General features: G+C 53.7%; 1 protein-coding gene across 1 annotated transcript; it reads left to right on the forward strand.

Annotated features, from left to right (window-relative positions):
* Nucleotides 1-981: 981 nt before the first annotated feature.
* Nucleotides 982-9640, forward strand: LOC119957887 (potassium channel subfamily K member 13-like). The gene is made up of 2 exons (XM_038786066.1): nucleotides 982-1315; nucleotides 7807-9640. The coding sequence occupies exons 1-2, from the start codon at nucleotides 982-984 to the stop codon at nucleotides 8691-8693; spliced, it is 1221 nt and encodes a 406-aa protein (XP_038641994.1). The 3' UTR covers nucleotides 8694-9640.
* Nucleotides 9641-10734: the final 1094 nt, after the last annotated feature.

Consider the following 10734-nt stretch of genomic DNA (forward strand, 5'->3'; position numbering starts at 1 on the left):
TGGAGCTGAGTTTTTCCTGGGAGTTGCACACTTGGAGCTGAGTTTTACAGGGATTTGCACACTTGGAGCTGAGTTTTACTGGGAGTTGCACACTTGGAGCTGAGTTTTACTGGGAGTTGCACACTTGGAGTTGAGTTTTTCTGGGATTTGCACACTTGGAGCTGAGGTTTTCTGTGATTTGCACACTCAGAGCTGAGTTTTTCAGGGATTTGCACACTCGGAGCTGAGTTTTTCTGGGATTTGCACACTTGGAGCTGAGTTTTTCTGGGATTTGCACACTCGGAGCTGAGTTTTTCCTGGGATTTGCGCACTTGGAGCTGAGTTTTACTGGGATTTGCACACTTGGACCTGAGTTTTTCTGGGATTTGCACACTTGGAGCTGGGTTTTACTGGGAGTTGCACACATGGAGCTGAGTTTTTCAGGGATTTGCACACTTGGAGCTGAGTTTCACTGGGATTTGCACACTTGGAGCTGAGTTTTACTGGGATTTGCACACTTGGAGCTGGGTTTTACTGGGATTTGCACACTTGGAGCTGAGTTTTACTGGGATTTGCACACTTGGAGCTGAGTTTTTCTGGGATTTGCACACTTGGAGCTGGGTTTTACTGGGAGTTGCACACTTGGAGCTGAGTTTTTCAGGGATTTGCTCACTTGGAGCTGAGTTTCACTGGGATTTGCACACTTGGAGCTGAGTTTTACTGGGATTTGCACACTTGGAGCTGGGTTTTACTGGGATTTGCACACTTGGAGCTGAGTTTTACTGGGATTTGCACACTTGGAGCTGTTTAAACGGTGTTTACTGGAGTCCAGGTTAAGGCAGGTGCAGCTGGGCAGGTACCTGCTGCCCTTATATGGAGCACAAGAGGTTGAAGTGTCTTTGGGTGGAAAGGGGCTGCTTGTCAATCGCTGTGAGCGAGCCCCCCCCCCCCCCCCCCAATGCCAGCCTGCCCAGGCAGCTCTCCCTTCGCCCGGGGGGGGGTATGGCAGGGAGGGCAGGGGGCTGCTGCTGCCCACTGCCCAACGAGGACAATGGGCGCTTCTGCCTGCTGGCCCTGCTCATCCTGCTCTACCTGGTGTGGGGGGCCGCTGTCTTCTCGGCCATTGAGCGGCCCCCGGAGCTGAGGGCACAGCGGGCATGGAGCCGGAGGCTGAACACCTTCAGCCGGAGCTACAACATCAGCCAGCCGGAGCTGGCAGCCTTCCTCCGGCTGTACGAGGCAGCCAATGTGGCCGGGCTCCAGGGGGAGCCTCTCAGACCCAGATGGGACTTCACCGGAGCCTTTTACTTTGTCGGGACGGTGGTGTCCACCATAGGTTAGTGTGTCTGTCAGAGCTGGGGCTGCACAGGCTGCACAGGGAACACTAATGTGTTCTCCCTCTGCCTGGGTCTCTCTGCCTGGGTCCCTCTGCCGTGTCTCTGTCTGTGTGTCCCTCTCTCCCTCTGCCTGGGTCCCTCTGCCGTGTCTCTGTCTCTGTCTGTGTGTCCCTCTCTCCCTCTGCCTGTGTGCCCCTCTCTCCCTCTGCCTGTGTGTCCCTCTCTCCCTCTCTCTGTGTGTCCCTCTCCCCCTCTGTCTGTGTGTTCCTCTCTCCCTCTGTCTGTGTGTCCCTCTCTCCCTCTGTCTGTGTGTCCCTCTCTCCCTCTGTCTGTGTCCCCCTCTCTCCCTCTGTCTGTGTCTCTCCCTCTGTCTGTGTCCCCCTCTCTCCCTCTGTCTGTGTGTCCCTCTCTCCCTCTGTCTGTGTCTCTGTCTCTGTCTGTGTGTCCCTCTCTCCCTCTGTCTGTGTTCCTCCCTCCCTCTGTCTGTGTGTCCCTCTCTCCCTCTGTCTGTGACTCTCCCTCTGTCTGTGTCTCTCCCTCTGTCTGTGTGTCCCTCTCTCCCTCTGTCTGTGTCTCTGTCTCTGTCTGTGTGTCCCTCTCTCCCTCTGCCTGTGTCTCTGTCTCTGTCTGTGTGTCCCTCTCTCCCTCTCCCTCTGTGTCCCTCTCTCCCTCTGTCTGTGTGTCCCTCTCTCCCTCTGTCTGTGTCTCTCCCTCTGTCTGTGTGTCCCTCTCTCCCTCTGTCTGTGTCTCTCCCTCTGTCTATGTGTCCCTCTCTCCCTCTGTCTGTGTCTCTCCCTCTGTCTGTGTGTCCCTCTCTCCCTCTGCCTGTGACTCTGTCTCTGTCTGTGTGTCCCTCTCTCCCTCTGTCTGTGTGTCCCTCTCTCCCTCTGTCTGTGTGTCCCTCTCTCCCTCTGTCTGTGTCACTCCCTCTGTCTGTGTCTCTCCCTCTGTCTGTGTGTCCCTCTCTCCCTCTGTCTGTGTGTCCCTCTCTCCCTCTGCCTGTGTCTCTGTCTCTGTCTGTGTGTCCCTCTCTCCCTCTGCCTGTGTGTCCCTCTCTCCCTCTGTCTGTGTCCCTCTTTCCCTCTGTCTGTGTGTCCCTCTCTCCCTCTGTGTGTCCCTCTCTCCCTCTGTCTGTGTGTCCCTCTCTCCCTCTGTCTGTGTCTCTCCCTCTGTCTGTGTGTCCCTCTCTCCCTCTGTCTTTGTGTCCCTCTCTCCCTCTGTCTGTGTGTCCCTCTCTCCCTCTGTCTGTGTCCCCCTCTCTCCCTCTGTCTGTGTGTCCCCCTCTCCCTCTGTCTGTGTGTCCCTCTCTCCCTCTGTCTGTGTGTCCCTCTCTCCCTCTGTCTGTGTCTCTCCCTCTGTCTGTGTGTCCCTCTCTCCCTCTGTCTGTGTCCCCCTCTCTCCCTCTGTCTGTGTGTCCCTCTCTCCCTCTGCCTGTGTGTCCCTCTCTCCCTCTGTCTGTGTGTCCCTCTCTCCCTCTGTCTGTGTCTCTCCCTCTGTCTGTGTGTCCCTCTCTCCCTCTGTCTTTGTGTCCCTCTCTCCCTCTGTCTGTGTGTCCCTCTCTCCCTCTGTCTGTGTCCCCCTCTCTCCCTCTGTCTGTGTGTCCCCCTCTCCCTCTGTCTGTGTGTCCCTCTCTCCCTCTGTCTGTGTGTCCCTCTCTCCCTCTGTCTGTGTCTCTCCCTCTGTCTGTGTGTCCCTCTCTCCCTCTGTCTGTGTCCCCCTCTCTCCCTCTGTCTGTGTGTCCCCTCTCTCCCTCTGCCTGTGTGTCCCTCTCTCCCTCTGCCTGTGTCTCTCCCTCTGTCTGTGTCCCTCTCTCCCTCTGTCTGTGTGTCCCTCTCTCCCTCTGTCTGTGTCTCCCTCTCTCCCTCTGTCTGTGTGTCCCTCTCTCCCTCTGTCTGTGTGTCCCTCTCTCCCTGTGTCTCTGTCTCTGTCTGTGTCCCCCTCCCTCCCTCTGCCTGTGTCTCTGTCTGTGTCCCCCTCCCTCCCTCTGCCTGTGTCTCTGTCTCTGTCCCCCTCTCTCCCTCTATCTGTGTCTCTATCTATCTCTCTCTGTCTCGCTCTCGCTCTGCCCGTGTCTCTGTCTCTTTATCTGTGTCTCCCTGTTCTCTCTCGGTGTCTCTCTCTGTCTGTGTATCCCTGCCTCTCTCTCTCTTTCTCTCCCTCTGCCATTTCTCTGACTCTGTCTGTGTGTCCCTGTCTCTCTGTCTCTCTCTGTCTGTCTGTCTCTCTCCCTCTGTCTGTGTCTCCCTGTCTCTCTGTGTGCCTTTCTTTCTCTCTCTCTCTGTCCATCTCTCTGTCTCTCTGCCTGTGTGTCCCTGTCTCGCTCTCTCTCTTTCTCTCCCTCTGCCATTTCTCTGACTCTGCCTGTCTGTCTCTCTCTCTGTCTGTGTCTCCCTGTGTGTCTTTCTCTCTCTCTCTCTGTCCATCTCTCTGTCTCTCTGCCTGTGTGTCCCTGTCTGTGTCCCCTCTGTCTCTCTCTCGCTCTCTCTCTGTCATTCTACCTCTGTCCTTCTCTCCATCTCTCTGTTTCCTCTCTGTGTCTCTATCTGTCTCTCTCTCTGTCCTTGTCTCTCTCTCTGTCTGCGTCTCTCTCTGTCTCTCACCCTCTCTCTGTCTGTGTGTGTGTGTCTCTCTCTCTCTGTCTCTCTCTGTCTCCCTCTCTATCTCTCTCGCTTGTTACTCTCCATTTGTGACACTTTCTCTTCTTCCCAGAGGCAAAACAACTGGGGAATGGGAATATTCGTCTTACTTGGTCTTGTACACCTTAAAATATAACATCTTAAAACTGGGGAATGCGAATACTCATCTTAATTGGTCAATCTGGAATTGAACATGGCGACCGTGGCAACGATCATTGATTGTCGTAAAAAGGGCGGCACAGAGTCACCGTAATCGATGATCGCTGTCGCAGTGGCCGTTACTGAGACCGGCTTTCAATTCCAGATCGACCAATTAAGACGAGTATTCCCATTCCCCAGTTTTTTACAAAATAAATTTAGAGTACCCAATTCATTTTTCCAATTAAGGGGCAATTTAGCGTGGCCAATCCACCTACCCTGCACATAGAACATAGAACATAGAACAGTACAGCACAGAACAGGCCCTTCGGCCCTCGATGTTGTGCCGAGCCATGATCACCCTACTCAAACCCACCCATCCACCCTATACCCGTAACCAACAACCCCCCCTTAACCTTACTTTTTAGGACACTACGGGCAATTTAGCCTGGCCAATCCACCTAACCCGCACATCTTTGGACTGTGGGAGGAAACCGGAGCACCCGGAGGAAACCCACGCACACACGGGGAGGACGTGCAGACTCCGCACAGACAGTGACCCAGCCGGGAATCGAACCTCTTTGGGTTGTGGGGGCGAAACCCACGCAAACACGGGGAGAATGTGCAAACTCCACACGGACAGTGACCCAGAGCCGGGATCGAACCTGGGACCTCGGCGCCGTGAGGCAGCAGGGCTAACCCACTGTGCCACCGTGCTGCCCTTACTCCCCAGTTTTAAGATGTTACATTTTACGATTAGCATTGCTGCCAGGGGGCCTGGGTTCGATCCTGGCTCTGGGTCACTGTCTGTGCGGAGTCTGCACATTCTCCCCGTGTCTGCGTGGGTTTCCTCCGGGTGCTCCGGTTTCCTCCCACAGTCCAAAGATGTGCAGGCTAGGTGGATTGGCCGTGATAAATTGTCCCTGAGGGTCAAAATATGTTCAGGTTAGGTGGGGCTACAGGGATTGGGCAGGGGAATGGGCCTCTTTCTGAGGGTCGGTGCAGACTCGATGGGCCAAATGGCCTCCTTCAGCACTGTAGGAATTTCATGATCTTATGACTGGTTTAGTCATAGTCAGAGGGGCTGGTTTAGCTCACCAGGCTAAATCGCTGGCTTTTAAAGCAGACCAAGCAGGCCAGCAGCACGGTTCAATTCCCGTACCAGCCTCCCCGGACAGGCGCCGGAATGTGGCGACTAGGGGCTTTTCACAGTAACTTCATTGAAGCCTACTCGTGACAATAAGCGATTTTCATTTCATTTCACCTGCCCCCCCCCCCCCCCCCCTCCCCCTCCAGCCATTAGCCGGCCGACACATCCATCCCGGTGACGTCCGGCCTTCCTACGGCAATTGGATAGCACAAAGACTCATTACCCGATTGGCCGATGCTCTCCTATCAGCGAAACACCCTTTCAATATTTTCAATTTTTTAATATCTGGTAAAGAGAAATGTTCAGGGAAAATGACAACAAGAAACATTTTTTCAATGTCCCCGATGATCCTTCTCCAGGATCACGCAGTGTCCTGGGGATTGATCTTCGATGTCTGGGGACTCCAGGCTGATCCTGAAGAATTGGCGACCCGGGTTGAATCTGGTGTCTTGCTGTTAGTGTGCTTCAGTCCCACATCAGGCAGTGCTATCCCCCAGGTAGCCATGAGTGGGCAATCCAGGACCGTGTGGGCTTTGTCCATGTTGCGAGCAATAAGTATTTATTTACAGTTCAGTAAGAAGGGAGATGAAGGCAGGGGAGCCAATTGTTTGATATGTTTTCCATTACTTATCACGACCTCAGGTCCCTAACGGCAGTGAATAATTAACCCAAGACCTGTCGATCTGCGGCCTCTACAGCTACTCATTCCTCGCACAATGTCATCAAACGATGTTTCAGTGCCAGAAAGACATTAAGGTTCAGTTTATTTGCAATGCCCCAGTAACACGATCTGAGCAATTCAAACAAACCGTAAACTGGGGCAATAAAACAAAAGGTTACATCGAACGTCATTAATTAATGTTTCCCACATAAAAGTATCTGCAAACGGAAATCCAGCGGTTAGTGCTGGTTAATATGAGGTGACAGCAGATACACAACTGTTGAGGACTTCAAACAAAAAGCACCTTTTTCAACCTGTGTTGATAAACCTCTTCACTTTTATTTCAAAGAGAATGGAGGATAAAAATAGGGAAGTCCGGCTCAAAGTATACAAGGCACTAGTTCGATCACACCATGGATTCTGTGAACAGTTTTGGTCCCCTTTATCTAAGGAAAGATATACTGACATTGGGGGAAGTCCAGAGAAGGTTCACAAGGCCAATCCCAGGTACGGAGGGATTTTCTTATCAGGAGAGGTTGAGTAGGTTGGGCCTGTACTCATTGGAGTTTAGACGAATGAGAGGCGACCTTATTGAGACATATCGGATTCTCAGGGGGTTTGACAGGGTCGATGCTGAGAGGTTGTTTCCCCCTGTGGGAGAGTCTGGGACCAGAGGGCAGAATCTCAGAGTGAGGGGGTCGCCCATTCCAGACAGAGATGAGGAGGAATTTCTTCTCTCAGAGGGGAGTGAATCTGTGGAATTCTTTACCGCAGAGAGCTGTAGAGGCTGGGTCGCTAATTGTCTTTGAGGCTGAGACAGATTTTTAATCAGTGAGGGAATCGAGGGTTATGAGGATAAGGCGGGAAAGAGGAGTTGAGGATTGTCACATCAGATCGGTCACAATCTCATTGAATGGAGGAGCAGAGTTGAAGGGATTAATGGCCGACTTCTGCTCCGATGTCTTATGGTCATTCCTGCCTCAGCTTATCTGCTCAAATCCTCATGCCAGCCTTTATGTTATCTACAGACTTGACCATTCCAATGCTCTCCTGACCAGGCCTCCTGAAATTCAACCTTGCCCGAGACTCTCCAAACGTACCCTGAATGGCTGTTTGCCCATCACTGCTGTGCGCATTGACCTACACTGGGCTCCTGTTTCCCACAAAGCTTCAATTTTAAAATTCTCATCCTTGTTTACCCATCCATCCCTGGCCTTGCCCCCTCTGTAACCTCCTCCAGCTTCCAAACATTCAGACAAACAGATGAGAACACTTCAAAGGGGTTCGACAGGGCGGATGCAGGTAAGGTGTTTCCCTTGGCTCGGGAGTCCAGAACCAGTGGGTTCAATTTCAAAATAAGGAGGCTGGACAGATTAGATAGGGCAAAATTGTTCCCGTTCCAAAAAGGGTCGAGAACGAGCGGGCTCAGGATTTAAAGCGATTTGGCTAACGGTTTAGATCTGGAATGCGCTGGAAGCACGATGGAGGCTGGTTCAATTGGGACGTTCAAGAGGGAATTAGATGCCTATTTGAATAGGAACAATGTGCAGGGGTAAATGCGCAGAGCCAACTTGCCAACCAATCAACATTCTCTTCCCATGCAGTATAAATTGTTGTTCGCCATGAGATTTGGTATTCTTGGAAATCTGACCTGATGAGTGCAAGACGCAAAGGTTTGACGACATGTTTCTTTTTAAATGACTTGACTTTAAATTCCCCAGTCAAAAAGGGTTATCGGCACTTTGCACACTCTGAGTGATACTTTGGTAATCTCTTTGCAGTTTTGTTTCAGACTGTGGTTTGAGGCCTGAAGCGGTGGCAAAGTGGAGAGGGCGGACGGGACTTCAGTTATGGCGGAGTTATGGAATGCTTTCCCCTGACTGTCCTTGTTTGATTTCCTCGCAGGTTTCGGGATGGCCACACCGGTGACGACTGGCGGCCGAATCTTCCTGATCTTCTATGGGCTGGTGGGCTGTGCCGCCACCATCTTGTTCTTCAACCTGTTCCTGGAGCGGATCATCACGCTGCTGGCCTACATCTTGCGCTGGTTCCACGAGAGGAAGTTGCAGCGGAGCGGGGCGCCGCGCTCGCCAGACCGCCGAGGCTCCAGCCAATTGGGAGAGGTGGACAGTCTGGACGGCTGGAAGCCCTCCGTCTACTACGTCATGCTCATCCTGGGGGCAGCGTCCCTTGTCATCTCCTGCTGCGCCTCGGCAATGTACTCGCCCGTCGAGGGCTGGTCCTACGCCGAGTCTTTGTACTTCTGCTTTGTGGCGTTCAGCACCATTGGCTTTGGCGATTTGGTGAGCAGCCAAAGAGCGGCCTACGCCAACCAGAGCCTGTACCGGGCGGGGAACTTCCTGCTCATACTGATGGGCGTGTGCTGCCTCTATTCCTTATTTAACGTCTCCTCCATCGTCATCAAGCAGTTCCTCAACTGGATCCTGAAGAAGATGGAGTACCGCTGTTGCCGACGGTGCCAGGGCGCGAAGGCGAGGAATCACTGGAATGCCGTCCATCCGGCAAGTGTCAAGACCAGGCGGCATGAGGTCTCCGTGGAGACGGTGTGCGACAGCGAGACCGATGGGCACCGGATGTCGGGCGAGATGATATCCGTTAAAGACTTTCTAGCTTCCAACAAGGTGTCCTTGGCTATAATGCAGAAGCAACTCTCAGATACGGCCAATGGAGGCCCCAGGCAAAGCCACTCACGGTACAATGGCTTCTCTGGAGGAGTCGGGGCCTTGGCAATCATGAACAATAGGTTGGCAGAGACGAGTGTGGATAGGTAACCTCATGGATAGGAAGCTTTGCCAGTTATCAAATTAAATGGAAGTTAGCTCGGTGGGACAGCTGACTGATACTCATCAGTCCCCCCCCCCCACCATTGGTAAAGGATGTGGCCAGGACAGCCCCAAGATTCGGCCACTTGCTGGGCACTGAGGTAGCTAATGTCAACCTGGGACATTGGTGATTGGGTCACCGCCACTTGCCTCAGCAAATTGGTCGAAGGAGTGGGAAAACGAGTCAGGGCCCACACTGCTGAGTGGCGCCCAGCTCCTCTGTCCCCTGGCAAAGTACAGACGTGGACCTAATCTTCCGCCTCTCCTGCGGCGGACACCCACAGCGAACGCCCCACCCCCTCCCAGCCAAGACTCGCAAACAGCAGTGTTGACCCGTTGGTCAAAATGACCGGGGTTGTCGCACCTTCAGGAGAGGAGGGGGGGCGGGGGGGTGCAGGAGGCTTTCTCCTGATGGCAACAACAACTTGCACCTCGACAGCAACTTTTAATGTCGTCGAACCCCCCACCAGGGCCCGCCGTAGGAACGATCTGAGGCAAAATCTGTCATGATGTGCTCGTCGGACAGGCAACTGAGAGATTGGACGGTGAGGAGCATCTTGAAGGAAGCGAGAGATGGAGAGATTTATTGAGGGAATTTTATCGCTCAGAACCGAGGAAGCTGAGGGCGCTTCATCAGCAGTGATGGAGGGATGGAAATTGAGGATATGTCGGAATTGGACGAATGTTGGGGACCACTTGCTTGATATGGACAGTGGACCCGAATTATCAGGAGCTTTGCTGTGCATTCTGGGAACCACTTGAATTATACAGGGAGACGGCTACTATAAGATATGCTCAACCTGGAAAGATTGTGTGAAATATATTCCAAGACTGCAGAACGTATCTGTAAACATTCTTACTGCTGTAAATAAAACACACATCTGTTCAAATAGGATGCATTGGTATTGTAACATAAAGCTTTAGCAATTGAAATGTCTACTTTAATTACAGAGAGAGAGACATAGTGAGGGATCACTCACTTGGCCTGATGCCTCGTTGCCGGCGATGGTAGATGACTGGGGGAAGGGAGACTCTGATGCTTGTGTTTCGTGGGGTGGTGGCGGTGGGGCGGGGGGGTGGGGGTGAGTGATGCAGACATTTAGAGATGGGGGGGTATAGTTGCCCTTCTGGGGTCAAGGGTTGGGTGCGCTGCCCATGTCTACGGGGGAGGGGGGGGCACAATGCCTGTGGGCGGGAGGGTGGGGAGGGGTTGGTAAGGGTGGGGGACCTTCAACTTAACTTTAAGTTCTGGGCGCCCTTTGAAAACGGCGCGTTCAGCGATTGGCCAGGAGAATACGCTTCCGACCAAATCGGGGGCGGCATCACTTTCACGATGCTCCACTCCCTCCAAATTCATCAGGGCCTGGGGGCACTGTGTGGGGGGGGGGGGGGGGGGGGGGGTAGTGGGGGTGGTGCGGGGCGTACAAGCCGGCCAAAGGGAGAATACTATCCCGTGGGCTGGGTCCGCGAGTGGCCTCCACCATGTAGCACGGTCGGGGCACTGCAGTTCGCCAGGCTGTATCGGCAGCGACAGCCGGGGGCACTACCCTGCCTGCCGGCATGCAAACCCCCAGCCAAACGGGGAATCGTTGGCCGGTTTATGCCATTTTCACACCGTTCCCACACCAGCGTGGGGACATAGCCCCAGAATCAGAGATTCTAGCCCATGAGGAGCCGATATCTTTGTGTTCTTGCTCCTCCGAGGGCTGGATGGTCCATTCTGGCGACTAGGTGCTGCCGCCAGTGTTGAATCCAGGGAACTGCGCCCTTCTGGTAGGAGGGCCGACCCGGGGTAATTCAGGCGATGCGAATGGGCCAGCACACAGCTCACGTGCAGCCCGAGCCACTCCCTTCACACAGGTAACTGATTCTAATGGGCGGCACGGTAGCACAGTGGGTAGCACTGTTGCTTCACAGCGCCAGGGTCCCAGGTTCGATTCCCGGCTTGGGTCACTGTCTGTGCGGAGTCTGCACGTTCTCCCCGTGTCTG

The sequence above is a fragment of the Scyliorhinus canicula genome, chromosome 27, assembly GCF_902713615.1.
Source record: "Scyliorhinus canicula chromosome 27, sScyCan1.1, whole genome shotgun sequence".
NCBI classification, from domain to species: domain Eukaryota; kingdom Metazoa; phylum Chordata; class Chondrichthyes; order Carcharhiniformes; family Scyliorhinidae; genus Scyliorhinus; species Scyliorhinus canicula.

Excerpts from the sequence above, each read along its gene's own strand:
- LOC119957887 (XM_038786066.1), top strand. The coding sequence starts at position 982 with ATGGCAGGGAGGGCAGGGGGCTGCTGCTGCCCACTGCCCAACGAGGAC. Across the intron at positions 1,316-7,806 it reads GACGGTGGTGTCCACCATAG|GTTTCGGGATGGCCACACCG; the intron begins GTTAGTGTGTCT and ends ATTTCCTCGCAG.